General features: G+C 40.2%; 1 protein-coding gene across 3 annotated transcripts in view; it reads right to left on the minus strand.

Annotated features, from left to right (window-relative positions):
• Positions 1 to 2,559: 2,559 nt before the first annotated feature.
• Positions 2,560 to 18,897, minus strand: part of ZDHHC14 (zinc finger DHHC-type containing 14) — a 68,376-nt gene continuing 52,038 nt past the window's right edge. Inside the window, exon 9 of one of the 3 annotated variants that reach the window (XM_018567202.1) lies at positions 2,560 to 2,848. In XM_018567202.1, the coding sequence (XP_018422704.1) occupies positions 2,807 to 2,848 (42 nt within the window). In that variant the 3' untranslated portion in view covers positions 2,560 to 2,806. Of the gene's footprint in view, positions 2,849 to 14,125; positions 15,354 to 18,897 lie in introns of those variants that run through there. The other 2 variants (XM_018567201.1, XM_018567200.1) reach the window with 2 other exon arrangements.

The raw sequence follows: 18,897 nt of genomic DNA on the forward strand, positions 1-18,897 counted from the left end.
CTAAAATTGATTGCCATTTCAATAAATATTTAACCTCTGTTAAAAGCTGAATGAAAGTGCTGAACATGTAACACTAGTAAGGAAAAAGGTGCACTCCAGGCCAAATTGAAAATTACACATACAAAGTAGTGTAGTAGTTCAATTTCTATCAAGACCATGCTGTATTGCACCAGGCCTTGCCACAGCCTGCAGTCTGTAATCTGGTGATCGTCAAACACACCTGCTGGTGATACTGGAACACCTTGCCTACTGCCTCATATCCACAGAAAATCTGACTAGACAGTAAACCTGGAGGGGCTTTCCAATGTAGGGGCAGGCCTGGCACAAACAGTCCTAGGAGTCCGATCAATAAAGGTCACAGTTGTTAAAGGCAATGATGTTAATTTAAAAGGTATTGCTCCATCAGTAAATTATTATCCTTTGGAGGTTGAAAGCATTAAAAGAAAGGAGGAAAAGCAGATAACAGTCTGACTTGAAATGCAGTGAGCCATTCCCATCGCTGTACTGTGGCAATGCATGTTACATGTGTGGGTGCACTGCTCTCATTGTGAAAAGCACCCCAGCACACCCCAATGCATGGTTTCGCTTTTCCACATGTAGCGGTGCACTAGCAAAAATGCATCAGGTCACATTGGTCTATTGGGATGTGTTAGGCAGACCATTCAAATCAATGGGATGTCTTAAAGGAGAACTATGAGATGAGTGCTTTTCACTCACCTCATAGTTCTAGCCGACCTGTGACAATGAGACTGTCACAGGTCGGGTCAGTAGATCGGGAGGTGAGTGAACATATACCGGCGTTCGCTCACCTCTCGATCCTGTCACGGCTTTCTGCCGTGACAGGGGAGGGGCTGGATTCCCCCCTCCTCGCTCCGATCCGCCAGCGCTGACTGGCGAAACGGACGGGGGAGGGGGCGGGTACAGCTGGGCGTGCGGGTACAGCTCACGCAGCTGGCCGGATCTCGACATCCATGTCGGGATCCGCTCCGGCTGCGGCGTCTCAGTATACCGCGAGCTGTAGCTCGCGGTATACTGAGCTTAGGGGAACGGGAGGACGCTAGTTTGTGTCCTCCCGTTACCCTAAGGAGAACTATGGGGAAAAGCCCTGACCCCATAGTTCTCCTTTAAAGCAGTGCACATGTGTTAAAAGCGACTAATTACCCTGGTGGGATTGGGCCCTATGTCAATATTCATGCTTTTCATGATTAATGAATACAACATGTCCATGTGTAAAAGCTCTTATAGCTGTACTTTTAGGTGGTTTTGCACCTAAGTCAACAATATGATTGCCTAATATCCTTTAGATCTATATGTAAGGGCTTGCCTGATTTGATATACGACATAGTATTGTAAAGCAGCTATAGAAGACCATCTGGCTGTTATGGGGCCCATCACTATCTACAACATGGGTGGGGAACCTCTGGCCCTCCAGCTGTGGTGAAACTACAAATCCCATGATGCACCTGTCTCTGAGAGATATGCCTGTGAGAATCTTGCAATGCCTCATGGGTTTTGTAGTTTCACCCCAGCTGGAGGGCCAGTGGTTCCCCACCCCTGATCTACACAGTGAATTCTGCACTGCAATAAAATTTAGCAAACGAATTTGGGTATCAGAGGACCCTTTAATATCTTTGCGAAGGGGTCACAGGACACAGAGTTGTGCCACTACTAATTTTGCTTATGAAGCACATCATCAACCACCTATGTCTGAATAAAGATATTGAAGAATGTAAATGGAAGAATAAAGATACCAAGACACCATAAAGATACCAGTTTTGGGTGGAATGTATTTTAAATCTGTGGTCTTCAGTACCAGGAATGTGGCATTCTCTGGAAAGAATTAGATGAACATCAACTCAAATGTCCTCCTGGATAAGAATGAGCAGTAAAAGAGGGTCTGAAATGCTTACCTAAATTGCAGAAGATGTCTGCTCCAAGCTCCATTCAATCCTGATCACGTTAGGGCCAAAGCTCTTGGTCACATTAGCTAAAGGAGAGGATCAGCCAATCTGAATCTGTGAAAGTCACCTGAGCAAGTGTCTATGTCATCACATGTAGTGTTGAAGGGAGTCTTCTATCGCTCTTTATTTCTCATCACTCTTTATTTTCCATCCAAGGAAGGAAGTTCACAGAATACAAATCTCCTTCAAGGTCATCATATTTATAGTAAGACTGCTCCATTGGTATTCCCATCTTTATCCAAACTGTCCAAAGCTGGCCACACCTTATAATCTTCTACAATCGCCTTCAGGTTTTCCAAGCATGTAGGGCAAAGATATAGCTAAGCTACCAATTCAAATCTGTTAGGCCCCTGTGCTACACAATTGTCTAACTCTAAAGAAGGATCGTACAACCAGTGTGTAATGTATATGACAGCTTAAAAGATATGAGTGGCTGTTGGCATCAAGGAATTTAGGAATCCACAGGGAGTACTTACCGAATGAATTACATCGTTTGAACAGATACATGCATTGCTAGTAAGCATGAACACCATATGGTTACTACAATATAAACTGATACCATTTATATATTACAATAACAAACAGAATGCAATTGGCACAAAGGTCATTTATTCTTCTGAAGCTTACAAATCATACTTACAAATGAATACATCAGAAGTAATCCAGACCCTAAAATATACTGAATTTGGCATTTACATAATATACAAGAGACAGAGGACTGAATTGGCATCTTATAATACAGTAGACATTTTCCAGCATGTCCGCTATCCACTGGGCAGTGTTGGTCAGAACAACCAGTTGAGTTTGGCTAATGACATGTTGCTTGCTCCAGCAACCGTCAATGCTTAGTTATTCTCCACCAGTACAGGCGTCTCTTGGCTCTGGCCCTGAAAATGTAACATGTGAGAAAACATCGTTATAATCAACACACAAATGAAATATCTTCTTAGAGTTAAGGTATAATTACTGGATCAAAAAAAGATGACTTTTGGGTTGCAGGAACGCCTAGCAGAGTGTTATAATTGCAGCTTATACACAGGTGGTAAATGTATAACAAAAACAAATGTAAAGGGAAACTATAATTGTTCCTTCCCTAAGAAAAATATGCAGCTGCTATTGGCGAGCACCACTTTCTGAAAAGGCCAAGACTCCGACCTGGAAGACGTATGCAGATAATAAAGTCAGGCAAGAGTCAGAAGTCTTCATCAGTATACTTGTTCTGGGTTAGTGACTCAAAGGGGTCTATTAATAAATGTTTTCACCAAGGATTCACACTTTTCTAATTGGATTGAAGTAGAAAAATGTGCGAATCATGGGTGAAAATGTTTATATATACAGGTGAAACTCGAATAATTAGAATATCGTGCAAAAGTAATTGCAGTAATTGCTGCAAAAGGGGCCCAAACCAAGTACTGAGTACATATGCATGCTTGTACTTTTCAGAGGTCCGATATTGTTCTATGTACAATCCTTGTTTTATTGATTGCATGTATTAATCTACTTTTGTGAGATTGTGGATTTGAGGTTTTCATGAGCTGTAAGCCATAATCATCACAATTATGACAAATCACGGCTTGAACTATCTTGCTTTGCATGTAATGAGTCTATCTCATATATTAGTTTCACCTTTTAAGTTGCATTAGTGAAATAAATGAACTTTGCACGATATTCTAATTATTCGAGTTTCACCTGTAGACCGTAAACTATTTAATCATGAGGGTTAGCAAGGGGGCAGGCAACCTGATTTCCCATGATGTGAAGTCAGCAATTGCAGTTTACATGTTATGGAGATTACAATATATAGAAGAGGACAACAAATCTGTGGACACAAGATTTTATAGCCGACCGATGTTCTGTTCACAACCTTTCTATACGTTCACCGTGTATCCTTCATCTGCTTATATTTTAACTGCTCTGTCTTCTTTTGTTACTTTCCTGGCTATATATAATGGAAAATTGTATACTTGCCTATCGGTAATTTTCCTTTCCTGATGCCAATACATGGCAGTATACGCATGGCTCCGCCCCCCAACCATTTGTATGCTGCTATGTTGGAGTTAGGAAAATTGTATCCTTACCTGTCGGTAATTTTCCTTTCCTGATGCCAATACAGGGCAGCATACAAATGGCTCCGCCCCCGCCCATTCGTATGCTGCCATGTTGGAGTCAGGAAAATTGAAAATTGTATCCTTACCTACTGGTAATTTTCCTTTCCTGATGCCAATACATGGCAGCATACAAATGGCTCCGCCCCGACCATTCGTATGCTGCCATGTTGGAGTCCGGAAATATATATATATATATATATACGTATATCTATCTATATCGAAGGTAGGCATTCTTAGCACTTCAGCTGCTGTGGAACTACCAGTACCATGAGGTATTACAAGACTGACAGCCACAGGCATGACAGGATTTGTTGTTTCACTGCAGCTGGAGTGCTGAGGTTGCCTAACCCATATAGAAAGTATATACAAGTGTTATTTAGTAGAAACAATTGTTACCTTTTACGATTTGATTCACTGGTAGATCAACAGGATTACATTTAATCGTCATATGGCATTAAAAGCAAACAAGTAAAATAAAATGTATTTTTATTTAACCTCTTATTAGTTTTTAGTTAACTATAATAAGCTCTAATGTACTCCTTCATTCCCTAGCCATTTTACTTCTTTATTTACAATTTTTTTTGCTATTGATATTTTAACTTTTTTTTTTAAGTTTTCATTCAATTTATTCGTTATTTTGGTGAGTGTCACACACAAACTGTGGCAAAATAAATAATTCTATTTGAAAATAACTTTGCATGTTTCGTACCAGGAATGCAATTTTAGAGTCATTGTACACAATATAGACTAAAATGTGGATTTTTTTTTTAACAAAAATTTAAAGCCAGCATTGGTCAAAATAGAATTTTATTTTGCACGTCTTTTTGTCTATAGATTGTGTAGAAAATAAAATAATTTTTGCAAGACCATATTACCAAAATAAATCCTTGCTTGTCCCATAAAACAATGTATGTATTATGTTAATATTCTAAATTATGACCTAAGTTTTTGCCAAATAAACAGGCACATAGCAGAAAGTAAAATTGCTCTGGTCCGTAAGATATGAACCTTTAAAGTGGAAATGGAGTCCTAAAAAAAAAAATTAAGAAAAGAAAATGACAACTATGCATGTCTCCTCTGCTGCAAAACATGGCAAAAGCCCACCCAACCTGCAAAAGTTCTGCTTTAGGCAAAATGTTATTTTATCAGTATTAACAGTTTGCATGTGCAGGCAATGAAATCTGTATCATGCAGGGGGTTCATACATCACATCCGTGTAACATTAGAATATTATACTGAACTAGATAGCGCTATATAAATGCTATATAATAATAATAGTGTTAACAGTTTGCGCAGCGCTTTACAATATAAGGAAGACATTACAATTACAATACAAATCAAGACAAGATGGTAAGGAGGGCCCTGCCCCTGGGGGCTTACAATCTAAAAATAGTCTGATTGATAAATACAACAAACACTGAAAAGTAAATACAATTACAATAACATTTTTTTTATCTTATTAGTCAATTACTTATAGACCGCGCCTCTAGTTTTATTTAGTCAAACATTGGAATTACAAAAACATTTTTTTTTAAAAACCCTGTGCAATAAAAATCTGTAATACATACACACTTCTCCATGATTAATTCCTTTAAAGACCCTAGAAAACTACCTGTTGCCTTTGCTGTACTTAAATCATAAGTAATTGTGTCAGCCCTGCCTAACTGTGTTTTGCGGATTACAGAACACTTCCCCCCTCTCCACAACACAGGGGCGAGGTGTTCTCTAGGCCAAGGGAAGAACTGAAAGGGATGATTAGACTGTTTGAGATAAGACTACAGAGTGCACAGGACGGCTTTGGATTTCTGACACTTTTTTGCACTGCTCAAACAGATTGAAAAACAAACAAACTGAAATCAGTTTTTGTTATCAGGCCAAAAGGGGGCAAATATGAGATGTTAAATGTTTGGGTTTATATACACCAAGTGCGTGATGGGGGAATCTACCTATTCATTGGAAGCAGGTAATCTGTGCTCTACATGCCTGCTTATCAGAATAAAAAACATAAATCCAGCCAGTCCAATATTTAGAGCCTCTGGAGGACCATGGATACAGTAACCTTGCACACACTATGGAGAGGTAATCACACAATATTGCCTAAAACACTTGGTCTGTACAAGAATCCCTACCTGTGTACAACATGCTGTGCTACTAAAACACAGGTGCAGTGTCAAAGAATAATCATGTCACAGCCTTTAAAAATAGGTCTTCCAGATGAACACCGACTCGCCTGGCAAATAGCTGTGACACATATACTCCGCTCTAGGGAATTGCTTCTTATGATAATACATCACATACTAAACCTCTACAGAAGCAGGCCAGCCAAGCTTGATAAAATGCATGGTTTTGGTCTCTGCAACAAGATTATCAGTCATGGACTACAGGAGGTCAAAGGTTTGTGTACGTTTTCCTATACGTCACATTTGTATCTCGCCTTGCTGCCTGTCTCTGGAATATTCCATGTATGGACAGACCTGAATAATTCAGATAAGACAAGAAATGCTTCCAGCACTTTACTGGGAAGAAGTCTTTAATAATTGAACGTTAGATCAAAAGAGCATGCAAGACAGTTTATTTCTAGATGCTAAACTATTTACAGCCACAAAGAAGTGATTAAAATTATTTAGATTTTTGTATAATTTTTTTTTTTTTTTTAGATGTACACATAGAAGGTCAGCGGTACAAGGTATACGTCCCCCATTTCTTCATGCTGCTATGATTGCTTATAATATATCTGAGCAGAGAAATTTATTTTTATGTTGTTCAGTCCTCTTCAGGACACAGTTACATGCAGTAGTTAAAAGAGAACTATGTGGGAAGTGTTTTCCCCCATAGTTCTCTTTAGGGTCACGGAGGACATATACTAGCGTCCTCCCGTGACCCAAAGCTCAGCTACAGCTCGCAATATACTGAGACCGCCGCAGCCGGGACGGATTTCCACAATGCTATCGAGATCCACCCCGCTGCGTGACTGACAGCAGGCTCTGCCTATCTAGAGGCAGAGCCAGCTGTGCCCGCCCCCTCCCCCGTCCGTTCCTCCAGTCAGCGCTGGAGGATCAGAACGGGGAGGGGTGGGCATCCCTGCTGTGAGTGACAGTCACCGCTCTTTGCAGGGAGATGATCGAGAAGTGAGCGAGCGACGATATACGTTTGCTCACTTCCCGATCTATTGAGCCGATGTGTGAGTTTCATTGTCACAGGTCGGCTCGAACTATGAGGATGAGTGATTTTCACTCACCTCATAGTTCTCCTTTATGTGTGGCTGAGGTCATGGACAGGATGCACATTGGAAATATTAGAACATTGATTTGCTGGATTCGTTTTTTCGTTTAACATTTCCTTAATTACCACTAACAGCAGTTCTCTGAGATCACCCATAATTCTGAGCAATGTGTGCCAATATAATTTTTTTCTATGTTTTTTGTAACAAATTTTTATTTGAACGAAGAAAAAAGCGGTACAAAGATCGAGATATAAAACAAAGTGTATAAAAGACAAGAAAAAAAAAAAACTTGTCTGCAACAGGAGCGGTACTATTAGGTATGATCATAACAGGCAGTATAAGGTCATCCTCCAAGGCCAGAAAAGTAACATATGCAGGAGTGTCGTGGCTGAAAGTTGTTTGTGGGTATATCAGACCTTATTCAATATTTTTGTTGAAAAAGGGATAACAATTCCTGAAAATAACAGTCAACACCTTACGAGTTGTGCTCTAGATATGCCCATAGTTCATATTCCCCAATGCTTGCCTCCTATAGGCACCTACCCTATTCTCTCCTGCCCTTTGTCCTTACAACTTTTTTTAGGCTAGTGCAAGTAATGGGTTAAACAACTGGCTAACCCACCATCTCTGTTCATCAGATTATTGAGGCTCAATATGAAGTACTCTCCTTTCTTCCCATTTGTAAATCTAGGAACATGTCTACACAAACTATTTCTGGTTGTGAACTGTGTGCTGTCTATGTTTCTATATTACTGCCTCCCATGTTCTGTATTTGAAAACACTCAAAAACCTAAAGAATGTATTAAAAACACAGTCAAAATAAGAATTACAGTGGTAATAGTTATCAGAAAAACACAAACAGGGGCAGCTCATGGTATACCAAGGATAACAAACTATATTGTAGCATTGGAGGCCCGAGGAGCAGTACTCAACATTTTCAGCAACTCTTGGAAAACTAGAACAGAAAAAGGAGAAGGTGAAGAGAACAGGGTCAATGGGAGTTGAGGAAGATGGAAAGTAAAGTGGGTGCCTGGGGGTCAAGGGCAGGACCTCAAGTTAACCAACTGGAGGTTTGCGGGGGCCTCTAAAGGTCCAGCAGCAGATGGTTGAAACTGCTTGGTAAGTAATAGGAGATCCATTAAAAAAATAAAAAATAAAAATTAAGGCATAGTGCCAAGCAGCTTAGCCATTTCTCATTAGAGGATGTCCAATGAAGTCTGGTATTAACTCCGTCTAGCAAGGGAGAGAGCCATGCTTCTGCGGTTTACGTTTGTTTCTGACAAGATATGCATCATCAAAGTAAATTGGTACCTGCTAATATAATTTGTCAACTAATACACTTGTATTGTTTGTGCTTTTTGTCAGGAGTTAAACCAAACCTGAGGCGGAAAAAAATACCTCAATCACCTCTGCCACCACATTGCAGGAACTCTAGTGCAACAGTTCCCTGACACAAGAAAAGCATACAGGTGTAAATAGGGGTTTAAGACTTACCTCTTGTTTAGAAAACAATCTACAGAATTAAATATCTACTGCAATATTAGGGCATGCACATCAGGGTAACCAAATTTAAAGAGCATATTTACTTGGCTTTGGCCACGTGGCATCCACTGAGGGGTTTTTGGACTCACATTCAGGCAGAGCTGGCTAATCAGCAGCTCTGATTTAACAGTAATCCTTCTCTTTGTCAGAGACCAATTACTGGGCAATGGCTCACATGACCAGCCATTTGAAGGAGCACATAGTATTGTTTTCTGCAGCAATTATACTGCATCGCAGCCAAAACCTTATGTTTAATGGAATGAGGCTGTTGATATACTTTTGCCTGGTGTTACCTAAAACATTGTTTGAGAACTAGCTAAAATATTTCAATCTAATTTGCTAAAATATTCTTCAAACAACTGAGATAAATGTATTTTTGGACGTTTCTAAAAGTGCAGTTACTTACAGGGCCTATCATGTCCCCAGAAGATCATTTGTTAATCTTTTCATAATCTTAATCATAATTTGATATAATAACTTATAAACATGTGTTAATTATTGTGGAATGGTGAGGAAGGCAATGGGAAAAAACAGCCATTGAAGTTTAATTAGAAAGGGGGAAAAGTATATGGTAAAATCAAGTAAAAGAGCGGGAAGGTTCCAGCGTCTAGTCCAAATCTCTTCTGAATTGTATTCAAAACAATTAAGAATTCTAAGACTGGTGTAAGAGGCTTGTAATGAATGCAGGATTGCCAAATCTTAAGAAAAACTAGCACGAGACTTATGAAAAATGCCAGTTATCATAAGGCCGTCATGTCTGTATCAAACCTCATTAAATCTTACCATCTGTATTTTTTTTTCCTAAGAATTTCTCATGGCTTGTTGAAGTTAAAGGCAGCCTCAATGCTACAACAATTAGCAGTTTATTGTTCAGGGATTTAACCTGGTAAAGCTGCAATAAGGAACCAAAGGCACCTAATAAAAAGATTCAAGTGTGGTGAGCCTTAAGCTGGCCAAACACCTACAGATTTTCGATGGGAAATTTTCGTTGCTGCCAAAAACCCTCTTTCGATTCTAGCTCAAATAGTCCATCACGCACAGACCAGTCGATTACGATAATAATTCATAAGCAATACTAACTCACCAAATTTTGTCGATCGACAGAACGGATTTTCGTTTGCGCATGTGAAGTGTTATGCTGCAACACTCATTTTTTTGCCACTAATCCCTCGATTTTTGTACGATTCAAAAAAAGTTGTCCCATCAACTGTTTGGCTATCGTTCGAAAGACCATTCGTGGAAGATTTCCGAATGCAAATCGAAGACTGTATGGACTCCTAAAGAAAGTGCTTCGTTTGCGCATGTGCAGTGTTCTTGTTGTGATTTTTTTTCGCCACTAATCCATCGATTTTCGGCGATTAAAAAAAGTTTTCCAGCCTCACCCTTCAAGAAAAATTTGAGTGGGATTACAGTAAAAAAAAAAATAGTTGGTGTCCCATCAACTGTTCGATTATTGCTCGAAAGACCATTCGTGGAAGATTTCCGAACGCAAATCGAAGAGTGTACGGGCTCCTTAAGAAAGTGTTTTAACATAGAGAACCAAGTGTAAGACGAGTAGTCATCAGATTTAGTAAAGCTGAACTCCAGCCTTACCTTCATGTCTTGCAGTTGTACAGGCTCCTCTCCTATACTTAAAATGCTCACACTGATTTCACTGCACACTGTGTGCTTCTCACAATGTCATTAGCATGTTGACGAAGGGAAGGGATGAACAAGAAAAGGCAAAAGAAAAGCAGATTAAACTTCAGATCTAATAGAAAGATCTTTCCCCCGCTTAACAAAACAGCCTAAAATATAAAAATGACTAAGGTGTGCAAAGAAAAAGCATATGTGTTGAAGAGCATAAGGGATGTCACTTGGGATTTTTTTTTCTTTAGAAGGGGTGATCCCATGTTTTATTTGAATACAGTAAAATAATGATTCTGGAATCTTAAGACGTCAACCTAAGATTTCTCTATATAATAAAAGATTGTACATTCTGTGATGTTTTAAACCAACCACCCAACAACGACAGGTGGGGGTCTTCAATGACTGATGGGAAAAGGGTATTGTACAATACTGACATAAATCGGGAGAGAAACAGAGATTATATCTGATTTATTTGTGGAGCATCATTTCTTTAAATTGTTAAACGTCGATTACTATTATATCTCATTCTGATCACCGGAGCTACCGTTCATTTTGTTGCGTTTAACAGCACATTCAAAATATATGGACTTCACCAAATAAACTACAATAAAATATTTATCTGCCAATGTGCGGTGTTGGGAAGGAGTCCTGCATTTTTAGTACCCTGTGTTGTCTATTTAAGTCAGTTAAATAGAATTCTTCCAAATCGGCACGTGAGAACATGTGCATATAGGTAGAAATTGTGGATTGTGCAATTCTCAGTTTGGCATCATGCCAGATAAGTGAAGATCATTGCATTGTACTGTTTTAACTGTTCTAAAGTATATGAGAAACTTAGACCTAAGGGGCATATGGCAACCAAGTGTATAGTAAAAAGACAAAAACAATAGACTAATATTAGCCTAAGTATTCATTTTTATACCCACACATTTGATAAACTAGGAAGGCCCAGTAAAGGAAAAGGCCAAAATATTCTGTGCAGAAGGAAAAAAACCACATGTTTTTTTTATTGTTATTAAACCGGAGATTCTGGAGAATGTATCTAGTGTAACCCAAAGGTTTGGTTACATGGATAGACAGATTAAACAGAATGAACATCTGCAAATAAGCCAAGGTTATAATGTATAACAGTCACATCAACCCTTTGATATTTTCATTATTTTTCATTAATGCTCTAGAGGTTTAGCTTCTAATACAAACATGAAAGGGTAGAGAAAATTCCTGTTGGTGTATACATAGAATGGTTATGGTCAGATGATTTGCATAGCTCATGTGCTAAACACTGGTTTAGATGAAGGCTTGGTTCCTTTTAGCCCATGGCAACATAACCTGTCTTTTTACACTTTCTCATCGTTCAACAAGCCCTACTTGATAGACTCCATTGTTTCCATGTACTGCACTGGAGATGACCTGAAACAGCTGTGTACAGGTTGGAATAAATGTCATAATATACCCTAACTGTACGGTAAACCATATACTGTATGGAACAACAGTTGGTCCACTGCTAAAAATTAACTATTTGCATTGCTCCACTCATGAGCCTAAAATAAGAAATAAACACCTTATTTATTACATTTATGATTGAAGTGAGACCTGCAGATACCTTGTTTTTAGAAGGCTCTATCACACTAGAATAAAACATAACGATGAGCAAAAACCTGAATAAGGAGAGAATTATTTTAAGTCACCACTTTACTTATTTATTTCTCACAGGCATGTGAATAGTTTGTTTTAACAATTAGGTTGCTCCTCAAAAAGGACACTAATCTCAGGAGTTAAATCTTAAAAATACATTCAAGTACCTTAATTATTAACAAAAATGTATCCTATTTGTGTATTACTCAGCTGTAGATCTTCAAATCATCTCTGAATTTGTGCAGACACTGTGCTTCCTACAAGCTCGCTCCTGTGATGGACTACAGTCTCATGTTTAGTTTACTCATTTGTATGGAGATCGTAGACCACCATGGGAAGGAGCTCGGAGCGGTGGCTACTTGACAACACACACCATGGGGAACAAGCATAACCACCTTCCAGAAGGAAGGACAGTGTCATCACCAACTCAGAGGTGATTTGAGGATCTACATTCGCATGATAAACAAATAAGCTACATTTTTGTTAATAGTTAAGGTACTTGAATTAATTTCTAGATTAAACTCGAGTTTAGTGTTGCTTAAACTTTGTTGCACAGGAGTAGCTCAAGTTCTGTTAATGTAAAGTCAACTTGTCTTGATGAAGGGGGCGTGCCCCGGAAACGCGTCGACACAGCAGTGCTTTATACAGGACACGCTATCCGGATCTTTTTATTGCTCTGGTCATATTGTCCAACGGCTTGTTTTTATCTTCAACATAGTGAGTACCTGTCCATTCACCTTTATGCCTGTCTGTCTTTTTGGATTAAATGATATTGCACCAGGAAAGGCGCCTCTTCTTTTGTGTTTTTTAAAGTCAACTTGTGGCTTAATAGGCTGCAGACTTGATTCACAAAGCTAAAAACACCCGAATACAGATCGTAATTTTCAAAACAAGTAACAGTTATGGTCAGCCAAGTCTAACGAGATTTAAAAATTAGGAGTCACTGTTCCCTCTTTTCTGTGCTGGAAGAAGGGGGACCACTCTCCTATTCAAATGGCTTTCCGAGACAGTAATTTGGGCTCCAGCTCTGTTTTAACTTTACCCCTTTTCCGGGTTGCTGGTTACAATTACAAGACTTTGTTCACCAGCTTGCCTCCAGCGAGTTATTAATCTCACGTGCCCCACTCAATATAGCCGCCGCTTGAGTGGGGCAACTCAGAATAATAACGTGCTGGATTAGTGTGATCCTAGTTCATTTTATTACTTCATTGCTGTGCTGTATGTGTATAGGCCAATGTCTTGGCTGGCGCTCGTGCAGAACAAGTTTCTTGGGTAAACCTCTTATTTGTAACGAAACCGGAAGTCAGGCGTTCCCAGAACTCGATAAGTTCTCAGTGTCGACAGATCACCGGCCCAAGTGGCAAGAGGTGAGTGTTTTCATTACTGATCAAAATAATTTTAACCGATCAAAATAATTTTAACGATTAAATCGAGTAATTAATCCACAGCCCTAAAAAAAAACCAAACCTCCGTTTTTATTATAGGCTGACAAATGTACTGTTAAATTGAAAGCAAAAAAAGTTTCATTTTTATGCAAGTATTATTCACAATCACACTATTAAATAGCATCACAGATGACCACTGCAGCCTAAAGGTGACAGTGCTCATGTGCAGGGCTTTTGTTAATAAAGCCTCCAGCATGTGTGTGATCACTAGGTCAGGGCCAACATAGTGACTACACGATCCCAAACCACTCTATTTGGATCCCTGTAGTCAGTGGGGACACTGGCTGTTATTGTCAGCCAGGATTGAGAGCCAGCTGCTGGCTCTCACAGGGGAGAATGTCTATGAACGTTTCCTGGGCAGGGCGCAACGTGCCTGGTTCAGATAACTCCTGTCCAACAAAATGAAAACTTAAAGGTGATAGGTGACACAAAATGCAGTATACACACACATATACGTATATTCTTAACTATGCTGAATCTAAAAATGTAACAGTGTAACAGTACACTTTATGGTTTAAGTTACCTTGATGCAAAAGGAAGACGGCACCTTATAAGAAAAAGTAACTTTATTTGATGTCTTTGCACATTTGGAGAGAAAAAGTGTCATGGCATTAAACTATACCATATCTAAACATTTGTACAAGTGATTGAATGCAATGCATTGTCATTCAGCAACATCAGCCCTTTATAATTTGGGCAAACTTGACCAAAATCAGGAAAATAATGCTGAAATGTGAACAAAAACATATGCATTTTCCTGGCATCCACTGTTGAACCAAACACCAACATCCCAAATTATTATTTAGGAAAGCAGCATATATTCCCATATACCAACATAAAACTGTAGCACAACGTCCTTAAGGGAAGAGCACAATTTGGCCATGTCAAAGTGTATATTTTGCTTTCCAGAACAATGTAGGTTCCCACATTTCAGGGCTAGCACGTTACACCAAACACAAATCCATAGCTTGGTGGCCAAAGGAAACTAAAGTCCAGACTTTTCATTCCTATCTGTTTTAGTGGTCAGGCAAGTTTGGAGGGTGCACGGCTCAATAAAGGCTCATTAGAAAACGCCATATCCAAAATAAAGGTATATTCTGCCATGTTTTCACATTTCTAGTTAGTTCACAGATCATATAAGCCACGTTCCCAAATTCAGCTTTGAAGACTTACTGAAATACACAATTCCTTGAATGAGGCAATCAGTTGTAATAAAAAAAATGATATATAAGAAAACAAAACCAGCTTATTCAAATAGGCGATCAGAGTCCATGCCCTCGCATTTTTCTATTTTGTCAAAATGAAATTCGTATTACTGTACAAGGGGCATTTGTAATCATGACACAGTGCAAGCTTATCACAGGGTTTGACAGATGTGCAATATAACTTGAGCATTCATCACAGTAGGTCAAACAGAGCTGAGTTTTACAAGACCACGCACAGAGTCTTCATGCAAAGAGTCTTGGCTGACGAGGTTGAGGACATGCATGGTATGGCTATGAGTTACAGCGCTGTTTGCTGGCAGCATTCCCGAGGGTGAAGGTGCTTCATCTGGCGTTAAGAACTGATGATTTCCAATGTCCTCTTTTAAGGGTATCATATCTGTCAAAACAGTTTCTGAGTTAAGGTTTGGGATTGAAGATGGTGGTGTTGGCTGGCCAAGTGCCATAGTGGCGCATGGGGCGGTTATGGTGGTTTTTCCTGGCAAAGGTGGTTCATCAGCAGGTATCGTAGGTTCAGCTTGCAGGAGTGGTGTGGCTGCAGCCTGCAAAACGAATTTGGTGCTCTGAATGCACTGGTCTTGGTCACACTGCAGAACGGAAGGGTATGGAGGAATACAAATATAAAAACAAAAAAGGCATTCCAAAAAAAATAAATTAAATTATGGGCAAAAAGTAGAAGGTAGTTGGATTTAAAGGGAAACATAAAAAAACATTAAAAAAAAGAGAATACAGAAAGGTTAGCAGTATGCTTCAGCAGACATAGGACAGTTGATCTTAAATCAGTGAAAAAACTGCTTTAAAACCCACCATATAAACAAAACACACAGGTTTTTACTTCTGTCATTCTCTAAGCTTGCCAGAAATATGAATACCTATGAAAGCATGCATAAAATAACCAGTTGGTAATGGTGTGTGTGGTCTGAAATGCCACACTATTTTCTGAGAAGGATTATGTATGAAATGATCCTACATCCCTCATCAACAATACAGTTCAAATTGGCTAGTACCATTTGTAAAATAGGTATTCTGGGTGAAATAGAGAAAGCGGCTTTTTAATGCTATTACATGGATTTAACTTAGACGGTAACTACAGTGTTCAACACTGTATGTACAAATTAAACGCTAGCTTCTTATTGAATACTAATCTACCCTCACTGGATTACCATAGAACTGTATGTAAAATGTACAATTCAACAACTGAGACACAGTCTTATAAGCTAAATTAAAGGAGAACTATGAGGTGAGTGCTTTCCACTCACCTCAAAGTTCTAGCAGACCTGTGACAATGAGACTGTCACAGGTCGGCTTAGTAGATCGGGAGGTTAGCGAACACATACCGGGGTTCGCTCACCTCTCGATCCTGTCACGGCTCTCTGCCGTGATAGGGGAGGGGCTGGATTCCCCCCTCCCCGCCAGCGCTGACTGGCTGAACGGACTGGGGAGGGGGCGGGTACAACTGGCTCTGACTCTAGATAGGCAGAGCCAGCTGTCAGTCAAGCAGCTGGGCGGATCCAGACATAATTGTCGGGATCCGCTTCAGCGTCTCAGTATACCGCGAGCAGCAGCTCACGGTATACTGCTGCATCTCAGTATACCACGAGCTACAGCTCGCGGTATACTGAGCCTAGGGTGACGGGAGGACGTTAGTTTGTGTCCTCCCGTTATCCTGAGAACTATGGGGAAAAGCCTTAACCTCATAGTTCTCCTTTAATTACACATTTACTGAATCTTTTATCCTTGATTCAATAAAATGGTCAGTGAACAGAAATTTCACTGATGGCGCTAAATGCCCTGCAGTAAATTTACTACACCGTTGCCACCATGTCCAGCCATGTAGTCATTAGGACTACAGGGAAGGATGCTTACATGCACAGAGTAGGAAGGTAATTGAAATTATCACTCATGAGAACCCTCCTCCTCAATGCAAGTCAGTACAGTACATGCCCAGCTCCACTCTCATGCATTATGTACATAGCCTGGTGAGAAGAGTGAGAATTCCTGCTGAGCATTTGCAGAAGTCAAGCCTGGACTGCTCCTCCTGGCTATGTTGCTGTGACACAACCTTCAGAACCTGTGATGACATAAGTTAAGAAGGTGGTTTCAAAGTTTCAGGTTCAAGGCACGTCAATAAAAAATAAATACATTTAAAAAAAAGTTAAACGCTAGACAGTTCGGGATTCACAAAAACATGGTTTTGTAACCCTCTTATAACTGTAAATGCATTACACCACCTGCCAACACTGTAAATATAATATGTCGACAACCTCAAAACTCATCTAAAGCCACTTCAGTATTTCCCCAACTCCACTATCTTTACTGATATTTATATTTCTGCTATATGCACCATACTAATCTACTGTATATGTTTCTCACTTGTGAAGCAATTTCTGCTTTACCTTATATGAGGTGATGCCTCATATCCCTGTCCTCGATTAAAGGAGAACTATGGGGTCAGGGCTTTTCCCCATAGTTCTCTTTAGGGTAACGGGAGGACACAAACTAGCGTCCTACCGTTACGCCAAGCTCAGTATACCGCGAGCTACAGCTCGCAGTATACTGAGACGCCGCAGCGGATCTCGACATTGATGTCGAGATCCGCCCAGCTGCGTGAGTGACAGCTGGCTCTGCCTATCTAGAGGCAGCTGTACCCGCCCCCTCCCTTGTCCGTTCCGCCAGTCAGCGCTGGCAGATCGGAGCGGGGAGAGGGGAATTCAGCCCCTCCCCTGTCACGGCAGAGAGCCGTGACAGGATCGAGAGGCGAGCGAACGCCAGTATATGTTCGCTCACCTCCCGATCTACTGAGCCGACCTGTGACAGTCTCATTGTCACAGGTCGGCTAGAACTATGAGGTGAGTGAAAAGCACTCACCTCATAGTTCTCCTTTAACTTTAGGCATTGAAAACTATTTACAGAAAATGATCAAAAGGAGCCAGAACTAAGAATATATGAATAAAGCAAATAGCACACAGGAAGAGAAAACAGAATTATCTGCTAGTTAAAGTAGTTCCCCTCCCTTTCTAAAGGCTAACAAACTTTTTAAATACTCCCAGAACATCAGATATTCATTTTTTCTTAATTTTAACATAATTTTTTTTCTGTAAACCCAAAAGCCTTTTAAAGTAAAAGTTCTCCTTGCCGCAACAATATGTACTAAAAACCAAGACCAATTACAAATGTCTGAAATATCCAGGATAAACACTCAGTACTCATAACCAAGTAATTAGCTTGCCTGGTGCAAACGAGACATTGCCTGATCACAACACTAATAGGTGGAATAGCATCTGTTCTTCCCAGACAGATCCTGAGCTAATGATCTGTCAGGGGAAAGCTACTGAAGCCATTCCCTTATATAGCTTGCTGAGCAAAGTGAAAATTATGTCTTTCATCTGGACCTTCACTCATTTTATGTTGTCTGACAAATAATGGGCTATATATTTTACTGGGGAAGTCCATGCCTGCAGCATACACAGTAATTACTAAAAGGAAAGTAAACTAAAACAATGGTCACCAAGCTTTCTTACAGCAAATTTGTTTTGTTTACTTGTAAAGATGGCAATAAACATGGCATGGCCAATTACCAGGGAATTTAAAATCCATCATCAGAGGTGCTGCATGTATATACAAACTAAGGGCCTCAAAATCTAGAAATCAATCTGACATGCTTGAAAATTTTGGACAGTCTATTTAAAAGGAGAACTATGGGGTTAAGGCTTTTCCTTATAGTTCTCCTTAGGGTAACGGGAGGACACAAACTAGTGTCCTCCCGTCACCCTAGGCTCAGTATACCGCAAGCTGTAGCTCGCGGTATACCGAGATGCCGCAGCTGAAGCAGATCCCGACAATTATGCCGGGATCCGCCCAGCTGCGTGACTGACAGCCGGCTCTGCCTATGTAGAGGCAGAGCCAGCTATACCCGCCCCCTCCCCCGTCTGTTCCGCCAGTCAGCGCTGGCGGATCGGAGCGGTGAGGGGGGAATCCAGCCCCTCCCCTGTCACGGCAGAGAGCCGTGACAGGATCGAGAGGTAAGCGAACGTCGGTATGTGTTCGCTCACCTCCCGATCTACTGAGCCGACCTGTGACAGTCTCATTGTCACAGGTCGGCTAGAACTATGAGGTGAGTGAAAAGCACTC

The sequence above is a fragment of the Nanorana parkeri genome, unplaced genomic scaffold, assembly GCF_000935625.1.
Source record: "Nanorana parkeri isolate BGI_ZX_2015 unplaced genomic scaffold, ASM93562v1 scaffold1018, whole genome shotgun sequence".
Classification (NCBI taxonomy): domain Eukaryota; kingdom Metazoa; phylum Chordata; class Amphibia; order Anura; family Dicroglossidae; genus Nanorana; species Nanorana parkeri.